Source organism: Myotis myotis, unplaced genomic scaffold, assembly GCF_014108235.1.
Source record: "Myotis myotis isolate mMyoMyo1 unplaced genomic scaffold, mMyoMyo1.p scaffold_m19_p_1, whole genome shotgun sequence".
Taxonomy (NCBI): domain Eukaryota; kingdom Metazoa; phylum Chordata; class Mammalia; order Chiroptera; family Vespertilionidae; genus Myotis; species Myotis myotis.
In genome coordinates, this window is record NW_023416313.1 from 30,265,210 (window position 1) to 30,284,266 (window position 19,057).

The window sequence follows — 19,057 nt, forward strand, 5'->3', positions numbered from 1 at the left end:
AATGACTACATTAAGGGATTCACTGCCTACAAGCCGAAAACAGCTGCCTCGCTCATGGGGCAGTAGACGGACACGTTTGGGTGGAAGATCAGACTGGTGCTTGGTCTGGCTGGGGCCTGAGGGGCTGCTGAGTGTGAGGAAGGGGCGAGGAGATTCTAGAAGGCTGGGAAGCTAGAGGGGGCACTGGGCCCAGGGGAGATAGGGATCCTGGGAGTAGAGGGTGCAGCAAGGAAGAGCAGAGGCTCCCAGAGACTATGTATCCGTTCCCAGCCTCTGCCAGGGCCACCGCCAGCACCCAACATCCCAGCGCCCTGAAGCCCTTGTGTGCTCTATGCAGGAATTCTGATTTCTTCCCGGTAACCAGTGGACGTGAGCTGGAAGCAGCCGTCTCACACACAAGTCCTCCCGCCCCCAGGTCTGAGTAGTGATTTCCTAGAAGACTGCTGTCAGTGAGCTGCAAGTTTATGAAACGCTCGCAGAAATCACACCCTAGACATCTGGCCAGCTTATGATGCGGAGGAGCGCTCGGCCACCAGGCCTGCGGGCGTGGCTGGCACCGTGCCCAGGCTGTGCTCCCTGCCCCTCGGTGGGCAGGAAGCGGGCAGACGATGCTGGCCAGTGGGCCTCACTGAGTAACGGAAGGGAGTCTGCAGGTCAGCTCCCTGGAGGGCACGGAAGCCTTGCAGACGGTGACAAGCATGCCTACAGTGATGACAGCGATCCTGATAGGCAGTGCAGGGGGTAACAGTGCGATGGTTTACAAACAAAGGAAAAGACACATATAATCATGCCCACACTGACACTGAGAAGTTCTCCGTTTCTAAGTTGACTCCAGCGGAGTCAGAGTGGTGGTAAAAATGGCCAAGTTTGTTTTGGGCCCATGGTTCTATCTCCTTTTGCCACTGAATTAGTTATCAACTGTTGGAGACAAATGACCTGCAAGCCTAGAGGTGTAAAACACTTACTATCTCACAATGTCTGCGGGTCAGGAATCCGGCTTAGCAGGACCCAGCTGAGACTCACTTCCAAGTTCGCTCCCGGCAGTCAGCAGGCTGTGCGCCCTGGCTGCCCACGATGGGGCTCTCCACAGGCTGCACCTCATCTCAGAGGCTGCACGCCATCATTTTTCCATATTCTGCTCACGAGGAGCTACTGGGCCCAGTGCATCCTCAGGGAGAGGGGCTGCACAGGGCGTGAAGATGGGAGTGGCCGTCGTAGGGACTGGCTGGACAGCCACCCTCTGTCTTCCTATGAATAGTAATAATGGAAGATTTAACGTAGCAGGGCTGGTGTGGGAATGAAATACAGGAAGGAATAAAAGAAGGCGTGGAAAAAAGAGGCTCTAGAAAGACAGTCCGAGGAAGGGGTCCCGACTCCACCTCCCAGGTCAAATTACGGAGATGAGTCCAGAAATGTGCATTTTTTAAAAATATTTTTATTGATTTTTTTTACAGAGAGGAAGGGAAAGGGATAGAGAGTTAGAAACATCGACGAGAGAAACATCAATTCAGCTGCCTCCTGCACACCCCGCAGTGGGGATATGCCCACAACCAAGGTACATGCCCTTGACCAGAATCGAACCTGGGACCCTTCAGTCCACAGGCCAAACCGGTTAGGGCTATTTTTTAATATATATTTTTTTTCATTGATTTCAGCGAGGGAGAGAGAGACAGAAACATCAATGATGACAGAGAATCATTGATGGGCTGCCTCCCGCACGCCTCACAATGGTGATCGGGCCTGCAACCCAGGCATGTGCCCCGACTGGGAATCGAACCATGACCTCCTGGTTCATAGCTCTCTCGGGCTCTCTCCCATTCAGTCTGATCAGTGTCTCCCCTTCCACCACGGTCTCCTCGCATGCCCTGCCCTGCAGCAGCCTGAGGCCAGATTTCTATGGTACACAGCACTTAAAACAGCAAGAAAATCTGGCAAATGACTCTGGCCCAGCAGACACACACAAGCATGTTTTTGATTTGCAGTAATACTCTTGGAGGCTTGTTCTCTTATCAACAGTAAATATTTGGTTTTACCCAGGAAAAAAAAAAAATGGAAAAAGGAGCCATGTCAAGTTGTAATTTATAGCAGAAAGAACAGGTAATTCTTACCATCAAATCAAATTATCAGAAGTTGGAAGGGACAGGGAGAGTTCGTCAAATCCATGTCCTTCCAGGCTAGACAGAGAGATCCTCACAATATCCCCGCTGATAGGCAGTCTCTTATTTCACCCCTTGGGCAATCCCTAGTTCTTGGCCCAACCATTCTTTATTTTATATATAACCGAACCTTTCCCATTGTAATTTACAGCCTTCTCTCTAGTTCTGACCTCAGGAGAAGTGAAGAGCAGATGCTCACATAGCTTTTAATAAAAAGGTTTTTATGAAGTCACTGTTCATCTCGGTCCTGCCACTGGGGGAGGCGGGAGAGGTTGCTGCCTCTGGGCGCTTTCTGCCTGGCTCTGCTTGGCCCGCACTCCCGATAACAGGCAGCCCATGTTTATCTACCAGAGGATTAAGACCCTAGCTTATATTCAGGTCAGTTAACAGAAATGACCGGGTTTAGTTTTTTACAAATTCTTACAACTAGTGTTGGGTCCTATGAGGTGATTTGGCTTAAACAGATAACATTTTAAAATTGCAATCCCTTTTCTCCTACTGCCACTTAAAAATCAGAAATGTAAAAATTTTGTTAGCTGGCCTTTGCTTTAATCTGGTGTGACTGAGCTTTGTTAAAAGCTTGGTTCCTTTGTCATTCAGAATTAAGATCAAAGGCTATTTTTCTTCCGTAATTTTAATTATTTGCATGATAAGGCCCTCTGAGCTAAATTAATAAGCATTTCCAAAAATTGCACACGGGACTGAAATAGTCTTCCAAAGCAACTTCAAAATTAAGTTCAGGAAGGATGTGTCCTTTTTATCGTTTCTTTACGATGTCTTGTTGGAAGGTGGGCAAAAAGGAGAGTCACCATTTTATAGATGAGAACCTGATACAGGCTTTGGCCAGGCAGCTCAGTTGGTTAGAGTCTCATCTCAATACAGCAAAGTTGTGGGTTTGATCCCTAATCAGGGCTCATACAAGAATCCATCAGTGAACACACAAATACGTAGAACAACAAATCACTCTCTCTCTTTCTCTTCCTCCCTCCCTCCCGTCCTCTTTCTCTCTCTAAAATCAATAGGAAGGAGAAAACAGAACCTGGTATAAAGAAGTTGCCACAGGTGACCCGCCAGGGCTGCAGCAGACCCAGAACTAGAACTTGGTCTCCTCGCCTTCAGCCAAGTTGTTGACACTAGACATCATTCTAAACAACAGTCACCTTTCAAACGGAATTTCTCTCATGAGGATTTAAGGACACTGTTTTTTGTTTTGCTTTCTTTTGCATTCTCTCATTGTTGAGCATTTACTAAAATGATATCGCCACAATGATTACTTAAATAACAAACAAGACCCTGTCCCAGCTGGGGAAAGGATCCTCAAAATGTCACCAGCCCGATGCCCTAGAGAAAACGCCTTCTGGTGTTCAAGAACCAGTACCATGCCCAGAACAAAACAAGCCTGAAGCCCAGCGACAAAGCCATCGTACTCACAGGTGGAAAGAATCATGGCTGCACCGCCGCCCGGAGCACACAAACCAGCCTTCAGCTCGTCGGCGGTGCTCCCGTCACAAAAACACATCTTTCAGCTGAAATCATAGCTCCACCAAGATGCTTCTCGTGGGCAAGGTTAACCCCGCCTATTTTCCTGTTCTGAAACCTCAGATGAGTGTGAATGGCGGCCGGTGGCCTACAGAAGAAAGTGCAGCAATCTGCATCCAGATCTCTGAGGGCGGCGCCAGCCACTCGCCTCTCATTCCCAACTGTGTGGGCGACGCCAGCAAACAACATTTTCAAGAAATCACAACATTTAGGTAAAAGGGACCTTAAAAATCATCAACTCGAACTGCCCTCCCAGGACAGGGAAGGACCTGGAAGCGGAGGGCAAGGGACATGCTTCCTGGCAGAAACAGAATTAGATGGTAGGTTTTGGAGTACACAGTCTAGAATGTTCTGTCCTCCCACTCAGTACAGACACTGCAGGGACTATTAGAGGAAACTTTTTATTTTTTTTTTCGGGGGGGGGGGGTAGGGGGGAAGGGTTGCAACCAGTAAAATTATATCCATAAAAGGTGACTAGAGGATGGCCAGAAAATATAAAAACAATGTAACTATAAACAATGCACCCAAAAAACCCACAAAAAACAATGCACCCATGGGCTTCACTTCATCCCATTGGAAAATATACATAAAAATCAACCGAAGCCAAAGGGAACAACTCAGATAAAGAGGCAGCACATTCACCGTGCCCTTCCTATTTCCTGCCTCACAGATTAAGATCTCTGCACATTCTGGGTGGATTCTTCTATTTTTACTTCACCTCTTGCCTTAGCTATGCTTCTATGTAAAAACTTTTTTCTTTTAAGTTTTAGTGACATATTGAAAGATTTCTGAAAAACATGCTGCCAGGTATGACTCACCTTGTCTTCCACATCCATCGTCTCTAGAACAGTCATTGCAAGGGCTGTGTTTCTCCTCACTCTCTTCCACGCCATCCAGCGCCTTGAACTCAGCTTCTCGAGGTGAAAAGGGAAGGTTGGGATGGGACAGGGAGGGGGGAGGAGTCAAGGTGAGGGAGGGAGGAATGAGAAGTGTGACAGTGAGAGTGGTGTATGACCCGAACGTGATCCACTCCTTGCATGAGCTGCAATTCGGTTAAAAGGTGTGCGTGTTTTTGTGACGGGGGAAAAGTTAAACAGGAAGATGAGGAGGCAGGTGGCAAACAGACTGCGACAACACTGAGGAGAGTTACTTTTATATTTTTCCATTCTAGGGGGGAGCAGGAAGGACGGGAGACAGCCTTCAGAGGATGGACTGACCGAAGGTAGGTCGCAGGGGAGGTGCTGCTCAGAGCAGCCAGCAACAGCCGTGTGTTCCCACGGGCTCCCCAGCACCGGGGACACCTGGGCGTCCACAGGGCGGATGGAACTCCTGAAGGCCTGTGTCTTCTTTGGCTCCTACCCACACCATAGGAAGAGTCAGGTGCGGGGCAGTCCCTGGCCCCTGCTATTGATGACGGAGACTGCGTTGCTTTCCCCTGGGCTCACGGGGACAAATGAAGGCTCTCCCTCAGCAGGCGTCTAAGTCAGAGATCCTAAGGGTCAGAAACCTACTCAAACTCCATCGCAGGGTCTACCGCGAGGCTGTCATAGAGGATTCTCTGACCCAGGAACCCATGTGAAAGAAGGCCTCCTGAAAACCATCGCGGGCCGCTCAATGCATGGTGCTCTGTTTTTTCCTGGCCTCTCTGCCAGAACTGGAGCTTGCTTGCCCCCGAGTCTTGCTGACAGCGGGGCAGCCTATTGATTGCCACCTAACTCCACCACCAGAGGGAGGGTCACGTAGCCCAAACATGTCTACCTAAGTGAGGAGAGGCCATTCGTGATAGAAGAGTCCAAACTTTGTTCTCTTCAGTAAGAAATAGTTCACCTGCAGGATAAATGGAATGGACAGCTATAAGGCACCACCCCAAGTCCTAAGAAGGTTAGCTCATATACTATAGAATTCAAAGTTTCAATTAAAAAACAACTCATGGCCTGGCAGGGTGGCGTAGTTGGTTGGAGTATCATCCTGTACTCCAAATGTTGCGGGTTCAATTCCTGGTCAGGGCATACGTAGGTTGTGGGTTCAATTCCCGGTCAGTGTGCATACGGGAGGCAACTGGTCAGTGTTTCTCCCTCACATCAATGTTTCTCTCTCTTTCTCTTTCCCTTCCTCTTTCTCAAAATATCAGTAAAAACATATCGTTGGGTAAGGATTAAAAATAATAACAAAGAAAACAAAAGACAACACATGTTTCTTATAAATATATAACTTTATATATTATATATATTTACAGTATAGACAGGGTACAAATGTTTTGTAATGTAATACTAATGGCAGTCTTAAAAACAGATGTTTTCAAAACAAAAGATGGGTACGTATCCAATGTGGTCGCTGGTTCCTCCAGAACCCACATGAGACAGTGCCCCAGGCCCAGATTTCTGTGGAAGTGAACGGGAAGAGATGAGTTGCTAGATCCTGGCTCCAACACCCTTTCCCGTCCCAAACTCCCTGGTCTTCCACTGGCACCAGCCAACATGGCCCATGTGCACCCAAGTGGGTGAACCCTGGGGCCTGGGCATGGTCCCTGTGTGGGCACGGAAGCCCTGTGGAGTGTGTAAGAGTGCTTTTCATCCCCATCTCTAAGGCAGCATTTCCATAACCTGGAAGACTCAGTCATGGGGCTAAGGATGGTCTAAAAGCAGATGCGTTAGGTGTTTTCAGTTTGTCAGTAAAACAATCTACACATCCGTGTGCTAAATAAATTAAAAGTTAGCTACAAAGTGCCATTTCTTCCTTGTGCTTTGGAATCTGGAAGCCACCGGTCACAACACCACTCATCTTCCAAAAGTTTCTTCACACTCAACCAGTTCATCTATCGTGCGCAGCAAATCTTCAAAGGAAGGCCTTCCCTCTGGTTTCTACAATTAAAAATCAAGGAGAAGCGGTGGGTTCCAGAATCTATTCCAAAAATGATTTCTCAAACTCATATAACGTAGCGCACTAGAGCGAGGGACTCATTGCTTTGGGACTGGAACACGGAGGCGTCTCCAAAAGGGTCTGACCTAGCCTGCATGTACTGCCGCTAGACTGAGCTCTACCATCTGCCTTTGTACTGCCTCTCAAGAACCCGACTGAGCTCGTTGCCTGCAAAATCAAGCCCTGCTCATTAGCAGTGCTCTCCATAACCTGCCACCCCCCACCTCCTTGGGACCCAATTTCATTTCCCTGAAAAACGCTCACGTGGACTCTCTGCTCAGTCAAACCAATCTCCACCCTCGACTACACACACCAGGTTCATTACCACTCCTTGCCTTTGCTCATGCTGTCCTCTCTCCCCCTGACCACTCCCTGACCAGAGGCCTCTGCCCATCCTAGTCAATGCTCTTAGGAGACTTAGAGCAAATGACTGGGCGCCCAGGCTTTGGAGTCAGATGGCACTCGGCTGCTCCGTAGCTGGGTGGCCTCATCAACTTCATGAGTCGTGGTGTTCCATCCAGAGTCACCACAGCGCCTCCACGGGTGGTTTTGAAAACTAAATCTGAAGCATTTAGTGCAGGGCCGAGCATACGATACATGGGAGCTGATGTTATTATCTTTTAATTATCATTATTATCTTTCAAAAGTCATTTGGGTCTTTCATCTCTTCTATACGATGACATTTCAATGCAGGAGGAAGGTAAACTTCCAAAGAATGTGAGTGAAAAGACCCGAGAAAGTTGAGGGCTGGAGAAAGAAATCCTCACTGGTGAGAGTGATACTTCAACTATAAGAGACTCCCACTGACAGGGCCCCTTCCCCAGGCTGTTTCCGGGGTCCCTGACTCAGGCCACTGTGGCAGGTCCCCACTCCGTGGTGGGGCAGCCTGAATTCATTATCTTAATTCTTAGCGTTTTCCACTTCTCCCCATTCTTCTTCTCATTATTCAGAACTGAGTCCAGAGTCTTGGCTTCCTACCTAGAGTGTCAAACCATGTAAAACATGCACCAACCCACAACTCACTGGGCTATAAAGACTATGCATTATTAATCGACCAAGCCCAGATCCAGAAATGTTTTAAAGAATCAAAAATAAAAAGCACCAAAAAAATCCTATACCTCCTGCCAACATCTCAGCATCACGTCATAGACGTATTTGGACGCCAACTTAGGCCGGTAGAGGCGGTGGCCGCGAGTAACCATGGTTACCACTTCGTAGTTGGTGTTCTTCTCGAAGGGCATTCTGCCTTCAGTGAATACTTCCCACATGAGAACACCTGGAAGGGGGCAAGGATTACCAAGTGATGCACCACTTCCCCTCCAGAGCAGAGCTGAGGGGAAACGGACCGTGGGTGGGTCTTACCGAATGACCAGACGTCTGATTTGCTGCTAAAGCGGCTGTAATTAAACACCTCAGGTGGACACCACTTCACAGGAAACTTAGCACCAGAAGAACTTGTGTACTGATCATCCAGAACATACCTAGAGTGAGAGACACGTCATCGGTTTACACCTCTGAGTTCTGATCTGCATTTTGTACATGTTCTTGCTCCCCTTCCCCCACCCCCACCCCCTTAGAATCAAAAACACAGTTGACTGAAGTCCAACAGGCATCCGGTTGAAGCTAAATGTTTGCTTTGGTGGCCATCCTGGTGATTTCCATCTCAGCTTTATTTATGTGAAATGGATGGATTGTGACAGTAGTATCTGTACTTTCACTTTTGTCTTTTCTTTTTTATAAGCGATAGAGGCAGAATACAATAAAATAGTTCACAAACTTCTTTTGTGAGCAATTTTGTTACAAAGTTTTACCCAAAGGCCCCACTTGTAAAACATCTAAAGCAAAGCTGTGCTAAAGGAAGTGGTGAAAAGCATTTGGAGACATACGTGCTTTTAGCCCCCACAATTCCACAGAGCACAATTTAAAACGACAGCAAATTAAAAAAGCAACTTGCAAAATGACATATGTAAATGGTGGAATATATATTTATAAACCATGACATTGCTCCTACATACACACACACACACCACCACCACCACCACCACCAACAAACTATTATATAATTTTTCTAAGGGAGCATACGTATATCTTTCTGGAAGAACAGATACAAACTGATAACACTGACTATGTCTTGGGAGCATCCTTGATTGGCAATGGTACACATGGGAACTTCAGCCCTTTCTGTAATGTGTTCAGTATGTATTTACAAGAGGAATGTGTTTGTGTATTACATAAACATAGAAAGTTAATTTCTAAAAGCTCCCTGTTCCTGGAGAAAATATTCAAACACTCGCACAGCCGCCTCTGCTGTATAGACAGAGATGGTGACGGTGCCACCATGGTCTGGGTCACCTTGTCTGTCAATCAGGGGAGTCTGAATTCAGTGTACAGTGAGTGTTTTCAAGGGGCTGACACAAAAGCACAGATTTCCGAAAGCCAACCATACGAAAATGGAACATGTAAAACTGAAGGACCGCCTGTCAGTTACAGAACATCTTTATACAAAGCAGACCGAGAGCACTGGGTAACTCATGCCCTGACTGCCCGCAGTCCCGACCCCACTGCTGACAGTAACGCAGCTTTCTGACCTCCCTGGTCCTGATTTCCCTTAGGAGCTAACCTTGACCTGTACGGCCTGGTCCTGCGTCCCTTTATTATTGCTCTTTGCGCTGGCCATGGGCGAGCCACCCTGGCTCTCTCAGTTCCTTGAGCAGGCCAAGCTTGTCCCAGATTTCAAACTTTTTAAAAATATATATATTCTTTTCTTTTTTTTCCATCATCATTTATCCCACCTATCCTCTCCTCCACCTCCACCAGCTTTCAAACTTTTATACTTGCTGTCTCTTCCACCTGGAATATTTTAGCCTCAGGTTTTCACCGAACTGGCTACTTTCTGCCTTTTTGGTTTCATTTAAATATCCGGGTCTCAAAGAGGCCTCTGGAGTACCATCACCCCTCCCTTACTCCATCACTCAGCACCCGCCCACCCCCAACGCCAAGCTCTCTCTATCACAGGGGCCAGCAAACGTATTCTGCAAAGGGCCAGATAATGAATATTTCCGATTTTGCAGGCCGGTCTCTGTCACTGCCACTCCACTCTGCCTTTGTGCTGTGAAGGCAGCCACAGTCAACACAACAGCACAAGCAAGGCAGTGACCCAGTCGCACTTTATTTATGGACACTGACCCCTGAATGCCAGAGAACTTTCACGTGTTGTATTCCTTTAATTCTTTCCCAACCATTTAAAAATGTGCAGCCCTAGCCGGTCTGGCTCAGTGGATAGAGCGTTGGCCTGTGGACTAAAGGGTCCCAGGTTCAATTCCAGCCAAGGGCACATGCCTGGCTTGCGGGCTCAATCCCCCCCAGTAGGGGGCGTGCAGGAGGCAGCCAAACAATGATTCTCTCTCATCACTAATGTTTCTATCTCTCTCTCTCCCTTCCTCTCTGAAATATATATATATAAAATAAAAATGTGCACGTGTTGTTGACTCACAGGTCATACAGAAAGAGAGGGTGGGTCAGATTTAGCCCAGGGGATGCAGTCTGCTGACCACTGCTCCATCACATCACTCCGTCCTCTGCGTTTTGCCCCCTTTGTGTGTCTCAGGTCCTATGTCTCACCCCCGCCCTCTTAAATATAAGCTGCATGTGGTTGGGGACTCGTACGTCTTCCTCTCTGCTATGGTTCAGTCTAGCATTGTGCCTGGAACATAGTAGGCACCTAATTTCTTAATGATGGATACATGGATGAATGAATGGACAGAGCAAAAGAAGGACAAACTATAGTGTAGAAGGACAAATTAAAATTATAAAAATTAAGCAAATAAAAACAGTACAGATTTTGGTATTCTATACCCCAAAACAGTTTTCTGTGAGAACAAAAGGTTCTAAAAACCTAATCCATACCAGGGAGAAAAGAAGAAAAAAAAAGTAGTGTATTTAACAGGCTATACCACCACCTAGTGGAGAGGATTAACAATAATTAACACAGTATCCACACGTTCATTTTCATGAATATATTTGTCTCAAAACAGCCAGCTAACAAGCTTGCCTTTCTGCTTCATCCGTGCAGATTATACCCATGCTTATTCATTCTACATGCTAATGTGAACATCACATAATAAAGCTTTAAGCAATCATAATTTCTCAACAATTTGTTTCCCTGAGAAAAAGCCACAGCTAACAGTAATGGACACACTCAGCAAAGAAATCTTCCAAAATGCAAGTAATTTTTTTTATTAGCTTATATAAAAAATACTAAGAAATGGAAAAATCAATTAGTTCCTCTATAAAAAAATGGGGTACTACCAATATTTTTGCTAATGTAACAAAACATGTGGTTTCAAAACAGCACTTATGTAGGCTTCCGAGGAAGAAGCTGACAGTCAAACTGCAAGAAAAAGTCAGGCTTTCTGTACTTTTAAGGGAAAGGTAGCAGTCTCACATTAATTTAATACAAAATTGATAAAAATGTTCACATACACTCAGACTTACCTGGCCATTCCAAAATCAGATACTTTCACAACTCCTGCCTCATTTACTAGACAATTTCTGGCAGCCTGGGAAACAACATTATAACAGTATATTAGTTACAAAATTCTACAATAACAGTGGGAAAATATAAGTTCTGTTTATATTAAGTTTAGTATGGCCCAGTCAACATCTGCAGAGGGAGGAAATGTCTCTTCAAAAATTATTTGTACACCTATGGAAATGTCTCCAACATACAGTTGAACAACATGGGTTTGAACTATACGGGTGCACTTACACATGAATTTTTTTCAATAAATACATACAGTACTGTAAATGTATTTTATCTTCTGTATGATCTATAATAATCAAAGCGCAATATGCTAACTAGACCGGACATCCTTCCGGACAACTTCCAGATAAAGCCGGGGCTGCGAGGGGAGTCCTAGGTCCCGGGTGCCAGAGGGAAGCCAGTGCCGGCAGCCAGGGGAAGGAAGGCCTACTCTTGCATGAATTTTGTGCATCGGGCCTCTAGTTTTCTTAAGATTTTTTACTAATTTATTTTATTGTAAGAATACAGTAAATAATACATATAAAATATGTATTAATTGACTGCATGTTATTGGTAAGGTTTCCAGTCAACAGTAGGCCATTAGCAGTTAAGATTTGGGAGAGTCAAAAGTTATACATAGATTTTTAACTGTGTGGGAGTGGGATTCCCCTAACCACAGAAGGCAAACAATCAATGTTTCTTTCACACATCAATGCTTCTCTCACTCTCCCACCCCTCTTCCTCTCTGTCTAAAATCAGTAAGGAAGAAGTAAAATTGTCACTATTTGCTAACAGTATGATTTTACATATAGAAAATTCCAAAGTCAATAAAAAAACTGTGGGGTTAATCAGTAAAGTGGCAAGTTATAAAATCGACTTATAGAAACCAGTGGCATTCTTTTACACTAATGATGAAGCATCAGAAAAAGAAATTTTAAAAAGACTATCTCATTCACAATAGCATCAAAACCAATAAAATACTTAGGAATAAATTTAACCAAGGAAGTGTAAGATCTGTACAATGAAAACACAAGATTTTGCTGAAAAAAATAAAAGAAGACACAAACAAATGGAAAGACATCCCAAATTCATGGATTGGAAGGATAAATATTGTTGAAATGGTTATACCATCCAAAGTCATTTACAAATTCAACACAATCCCCATCAAAATACCAAAGGTATTCCTCATAGAAATAGAAGAAACGATCCTAAAATTTGTGTGGAACCACAAAAGACCCTGCATAGCCAAAGCAAAAAAGAATATAGCCAGAGGTATCACCTTTCTTGATTTTAATCTATACTACAAAGCCACAGTAATAAAAACAGTATGGTACTGGCATAAAATAGACCATGGAACAGATCAGAGAACCTAGAATTAAATCCTGGCATTTACAGTCAACTAATATGCCACAAGGGAGCCAAGAATACCCAATTAGGGATGAATAGTCTCATCAACAAATGGTGCTACGAAAACTGGAGAAACACATATACAACAGTGAAACTGAACCTCTATCTCACACAACTCACAAAAATTAACTCGAAATGGATCAGACTTAAACATAAGACCTGATACCATAAAACTCCTAGAAGAAAACATGGGGAAGAAACTCATTAATATTGGTCTTGGCAATTTTTTTTTTTTTTTTGCATAACACCAAAAATACAAACAACAAAAGCAAAAATCAGCAAATGGGACTACATCAAACTCAAGAGCTTTTGGATGGCAAAAGTAATAATCAACAAAATGAAATGACAGCCTACATAATGAGACAAAATGTTTGCAAACCACATATTGGATAAGGGGTTAAAATTCAAAATATTTAAAGAACAACAAACCAATTTAAAAATTGGCAGAAGAACTAAATAGACATTTTTCCAAAGACATCAAAATGGCCAACAGGAACATGAAAAGATACTCAGCATCCACTATCATCAGAGAAATGCAAATCATAACCACAATGAGATATCTCTTTACACCTGTTAGAATGGCTATCATCAAGAAGACAAGAGACAACAAGAGCAGGCAAGGATACGGTGAAATGGGAACCCTTGTGCATGTAAATTAATGGGATTTAAATGAGTCCAACCACTATGAAAACAAAAGTTAAAAAGAGATCTACCGAATGATCTAGCAATTTCACTTCTGGCTGTATACTCAAAAGAAATGAAAACAAGGAGGAAAACCAAGATGGCAGCATAGGTAAACACCGGAAATTGCTGCCTCCCACAACAACTTCAAAAATACAACGAAAAGACAAAACGGACATCATCCAGAATTACAGTAAGGCTGGCTGAGTGGAAATTCTACAACTAGAAGGAAAGAGAAAAGCACACTGAGAGCCAGAGGAGCTGCGGAAGTAATTTGCAGAGGTACGGAGGCTCGAGCGCGTGCAGAAAGGGCCTGGCACCTGAGGACGCGGCTGTCTTTTGGAATCGGGAGGGAGTCACAAGCTCCCAGCTGCTCTGAACTCCAGTTCCTGGAAGTCTCTGGGGACCCAGGACTCATACAGGGAGAAACTGGACTGTCTGGCAGCAGGCAGAACTCTGAACTTGAGGGCAGCTTTCCCTCAGAGGTGCTTGCAGCAATTACTAGGACACTGAGACGCAGGGCCCCTTAGGGCAGGGCTGAAGATCAGCCATAGCTGCTTGCTCCACCCTTTGATTCCCTGAGAGCCCCCCCACCCACCCATCCAGGCTGCGGAAGAGGCTTTTGCATATGAATGCCCTGGCCCTTTGCAATCTGAAAATTACCTAACAAATTGCAGCTGGGCCAGACAGACCCAGAACATCTAAGAGAAGGCCCAAGGCCCCACAGCAGCTTGCATTGCTTCACAGCTGGGCCTCATCTGGGCACCTCCAAACCCCCAAAAAAGGAAAGGGAATCTGCAGATCTCTTCGTAGCTCCTGCTAGGTAGCCTCAGGCAGAGGCTAAATTAGCACCTCCTTAGATCCAAGAGCCAGTGTACCCAGTTGTCATAGGGGGACCATCCAGATTACAACTCCTCAGATCCATAAGGGACACATTCAGGGGGCAGACTCAGTGAGCACCAAAGCCCCACTGAAGCAAGTCTTGCCCCAGAAGGGTGTCTTCAGCACAGAAGTTCTTCCACTGCAGACACAGCTGATTCTCACTGCCAATTGGCCTGGAGGTCAATTCATCCCAGTGATAACTACAACAATCAAGGCTTAGCTACAAAAAGACTACAACAAGACTGTGCACAAAGTACACAATGGGGTGCACCAAGAGTGTCCACCTCAGGTAATTGCGGAGGCTGAGCCACTGGGCCCTACAGAACACCTAGCACACAAAGCCACTCTACCAACGCAGGGAAGCAAAAAATTGTGGGGACAAAGAAACAGGTCACAAATGACAGAAATGGAGGAAAGCAAACAACTGGATATAGAGTTCAAACCATGGTTATAAGGTTTTTCAAGAATTTTATGGAAACTGCCGATAAATTTAGTGAGACCCTGAAGGATATGAAAAAAGACCAACTAGAAATTAAGCATACACTGACTGAAATAAAGAATAATATACAGAAATCCAACAGCAGACAAGAGGATCCCAAGAATCAAGTCAAAGATTTGAAATACAAAGAAACAAAAAATACCCAACTGAAAAAGCAAAAAGCAAAAAGAATCCAAAAATATGAAGATAGTGTAAGGAGCCTCTGGGACAACTTCAAGCGTACCAATATCCGAATTATAGGGGTGCCAGAAGAAGAGAGAGGGCAATATATTGAAAACCTATTTGAAGAAATAATGACAGAAAACTTCCCCTACCTGGTGAAAGAAATAGACCTACAAGTCCAGGAAGTGCAGAGAACCCCAAACAAAAGGAATCCAAAGAGGACCACACCAAGACACATCATAATTAAAATGCCAAGAGCAAAAGACAAAGAGAGAATCTTAAAAGCAGCAAGAGAAAGAAACTCAGTTACCTACAAGGGAGTACCCATACGACTGTCAGCTGATTTCTCAACAGAAACTTTGCAGGCCAGAAGAGAGTGGCAAGAAATATTCAAAGTGATGAATAGCAGGAACCTACAACCAAGATTACTTTATCCAGCAAAGCTATCATTCAGAATTGAAGGTCAGATAAAGAGCTTCACAGATAAGGAAAAGCTAAAGGAGTTCATCACCACCAAACCAGCATTATATGAAATGCTGAAAGGTATTCTTTAAGAAGAGCAAGAAGAAAAAGGTAAAGATAAAAATTATGAACAGCATATACATATCTATCAACAAGTGAATCTAAAAATCAAGTGAATAAAAAATCTGATGAACAGAGTAAACTGGTGAATATAATAGAACCAGGGGCATGGAAAGGGAGTGGACTGACAATTCTTGGGGAGATAGGGGTGTGGGGGTGCAGGAAGAGACTGAACAAAAATCGTACACCTATGGATGAGGATAGTGGGAGGGGTAAGGGCAGAGGGTGGGGTGGGAACTGGGTGGAGGAGAGCTATGGGGGGGGGGGGAAGAGTTACAACTGTAATAATCTGAACAATAAAAATTTAATTAAAAAAAAGAAAGAAATGAAAACAAGATTTTGATGAGATACATGAACACCCATGTTTATTGCAGCATTATTCACATTAGCCAAGATATGGAAACAACCCAAATGTTCATCAATGAATGAGTAGATTTTTAAAAAGATGCAGTATATATACAATGAATATTATTCAGCCCATGAGAAAGAAAGATATCCTGGCATTTGTGACAATATGCATGGACAGGTACCTTGGATATCACTTACAAGTGGAATCTGAAAAAAGTCAAAACTAAAAAAAAAGCAGAGAATAAAATTGTGCTTTTAGGGAACTGGTGGTTCTACCAATAGACACATTTGGGAGAAAAAGCAGAGGAGAAAAAGAGAAAGAAAAGAATGAGACAGAGAGGGCAAATGAGTAAGAGAGAGTAAAAATTAAGAAGTGTCTCCATCACAATCATTTAGAACCAATAATAAAAGATTTACTTTTTCTGGTATTTTCAGGAATTAACATGGGTTCCATCTTTTGAGAGATTAAAAAAAAATAAACCAACGATTTCTGTTATATCATTTCTGCTGATAGTGTGTAAGGTGGAAAACAGCTTAGTATTTAGTTAAAACATCAGTCCTAATTTATCACCATCTGCAAGTCCTTTCATGTCTCTTAAAGCTAATTTTCTTATCTATAAAAGAATGATGGTCAGAAACACTATCATGATTAGCTGTTTCATGAGGTTCTTATGGAAATCAAAGAATCTATGCATGGTAGCTTGCTGGGACATATTACCTATGTCATTATGTATTATTTATACAACTGCCTATGTAATTATATATATATGAAAGCCCAGCAACTGGAACGGCAGAATGACCAGAACGACTGGTTACTATGACGTGCACTGTGGTGGCCAACGGGCCCCATCTGGGCCCCGATCAGCCCAGCCCTCCCCCCACAACCTCCCACAGCCCCTTCCCCCAGCCATCCCTGCCCCCGATCGGGCCCCCTCACCTCAATCAAGGGTGGGGGCCGGCCGGCCAACCACCCACAGCCCCTCCCACTGGCTGGCCCCTCTCCCCGACCAGTCCCCCCACCCCAATCAGGGGCAGAGTCAGCCAGCCAACTGCCCATGGCCTCTGCCCCTGGCCAGCTCCCCTCACCCCAATCAGGGGTGAGGCTGGCCAGCCAACCTCCCGTGTCCCCTCCCTCATCCCCAGCCCAATCCGATCAGCCCCCATTGGGGCAGGCCAGCCGGACCCCACCCGTGCCCGAATTCTTGCACCAGGCCTCTAGTGCAGCGGTTCTCAACCTGTGGGTCGAATGACCCTTTCACAGGGGTCACCTAAGACCATCGGAAAACACATATGTAATTACATATTGTTTTTGTGATTAATCACTATGCTTTAATTATGTTCAATTTGAAACAATGAAATTGGGGTCACCACAACATGAGAAACTGTATTAAAGGGTCGCGGCATTAGGAAGGTTGAGAACCACTGCTCTAGTGCATTATATATATTAGATTTTAAAAAGATCTTTCTGTTAAAATTATGGCACCTTAAACTTACCAAGTTTTAAAATAATAGTGAAATATTGTTGAGAACAAAAATTGGGTATTAACAGATCATTGCTCATTGGTGGACCTCACGTTACAAAGGAATTTGGACAATGAAGGGGAATCGGATAGTTCATAATTTACCAGATCTCTGTGGATGAAGCTGTTTCTCTCCAGGTACTCCATCCCTTCACACACATCTTGACACATGCTCAGCAGCACATCTCTACTAAAATGCCCTTGTCTCTGTCGGAGGAAATTCAGAAGGCAGCCCCTCTCCATGAACTCGGTGACGATGTAAATTGGCTTCTGCTGGGTGCATACTCCATAAAGCTGCACTAACTTCGGGTGTGTCAGTTTCCTGGGGGGGAAGTCATGAGCACACACAGTGACTACAGGAAAAGAAACCATCGGGGCTCATGCTGGGGAGGGGACACTTTAATGCAAAAAGGGGAACCAGAAAGAACACAGTAACTTACATCATCACTTTAGCTTCTTCTATAAAATCTTCCTCACACATCGCGCCTTCCCGAATAGCTTTGATCGCTACTTTGTACTGAGCTCGCCACTTGCCAAGCCTCACCACTCCAAACAGTCCACTCCCCAGTTCCCTCATAAAGGTCAGCTCTGAAGGGTTGATCTCCCATTTTTCTGTGAGACAGATGGGGAAAATGATAAAATCTCATAAGAACACAGCACAAATCAGTGGGAAATAAAGAATTATAACCAATGTCCATCTCACAGTCACAGGATAATACCATGACTGGTGAGACAGAGCAAACTTGCAGCCTGCACTGAAACTGCACATGTGTCATGGACATGGACAACAGTGTGGTGACTGTCAGGGGGAGAGGGAGGTGGAGGAGAGTATAGGAGGATAAATGGTGATGGACAGAGGCTTGACTTGGAGTGTGAACACACAATACAGTGTGCAGATGACGTGTTGCAGAATTGTGCACCTGAAACCTGCACCTTTTGTTAACCAGTGTCACCCCGATAAAAAAAATAATTTAACCGCAAATGGTGGCTTTCCACCCTCCCAGGAAGATGTACCTCTTTCTAAGTTGTCACAATACAAGGAAAGTGAACTGAAAACGGCAAGAAGATGCTGCATAGTAAATAGGCTGATAATAACAGAGCTTAAAAGTTAAACCTTAAAAAAAAAATTCCTCCTTTACCACTCTTTCCCCTCTTATTTTGTTGTTGTTTTGTCTTGTTTCCAATTCCAGCAAGTTTGGAAATAATTTAACCTGCTGTTTAAAAAGTTTCTGCCGGAAGCAACGAAGACAATCAAGTGGAATGCCTTCTCTGTTATCACCATCCTTACTTTTCTGGGAGTAACCAACAAAGCCAGTGAAAGCCAGGAAAGGCTCTGATTCATGTAGATGTAAGATGGTGACTAATTTTCCATTGACAGAGAGTTTTCTGCTGAATTATGACAATGATGAAAACAGAAAACCGAGGGTAACGACAGCTGTTCAGTATAATCATCTAAAAACCCAGACTACAACACTTCCAAAAACAGTTCCACGGTGTGGCCTGCTACACATCTAAACTGGCCTTGTGAGGGTGGCTTCTTTTCAGGGAAACCTTGCAGGGCAACGACCACATGAGTTACCGTAGCTGAATCCCGCAGTGGTGGGTGCCTTCTTCTCCTTCGCACTGACTGGGTACCGCAGCCTTGTGACAAGTCCTAGAAATCAAAGAAAGTGTTGCAGTCAACTTCGTTCATAATCAATCTGCATGGTCAAGTGTGAAGCTAAAATCCATAAAATCCACTCTTTAGTCACTCAGTGCTCATCCTCTGTGTGTGCGTACAGCTCTGTGCCATATCCTGGCAAAAAGTACAGAGAGGAAGGCAAGAAGGAAGAGGATGAGC

General features: G+C 44.6%; 2 protein-coding genes across 14 annotated transcripts in view; both read right to left on the reverse strand.

Annotated features, from left to right (window-relative positions):
* Positions 1 to 3,714, reverse strand: part of TXK (TXK tyrosine kinase) — a 63,659-nt gene extending 59,945 nt beyond the window's left edge. The window contains exon 1 of the mRNA XM_036333149.1: positions 3,588 to 3,714. Within this exon, the coding sequence (XP_036189042.1) occupies positions 3,588 to 3,675 (88 nt within the window). The 5' untranslated portion in view covers positions 3,676 to 3,714. The remainder of the gene's footprint in view (positions 1 to 3,587) is intronic.
* A 2,174-nt stretch (positions 3,715 to 5,888) lies between these two features.
* TEC (tec protein tyrosine kinase) overlaps positions 5,889 to 19,057 on the reverse strand; it is a 115,148-nt gene continuing 101,979 nt past the window's right edge. For 11 of the 13 annotated variants that reach the window (XM_036333179.1, XM_036333217.1, XM_036333199.1 and 8 more), the window contains 7 exons: positions 18,797 to 18,871; positions 17,658 to 17,829; positions 17,323 to 17,539; positions 11,109 to 11,173; positions 7,977 to 8,095; positions 7,733 to 7,890; positions 5,889 to 6,556 (listed from right to left, as the gene is read on the reverse strand). In XM_036333179.1, the coding sequence (XP_036189072.1) occupies positions 6,473 to 6,556; positions 7,733 to 7,890; positions 7,977 to 8,095; positions 11,109 to 11,173; positions 17,323 to 17,539; positions 17,658 to 17,829; positions 18,797 to 18,871 (890 nt within the window). In that variant the 3' untranslated portion in view covers positions 5,889 to 6,472. Of the gene's footprint in view, positions 6,557 to 7,732; positions 7,891 to 7,933; positions 8,096 to 11,108; positions 11,174 to 17,322; positions 17,540 to 17,657; positions 17,830 to 18,796; positions 18,872 to 19,057 lie in introns of those variants that run through there. The other 2 variants (XR_004971639.1, XM_036333258.1) reach the window with 2 other exon arrangements.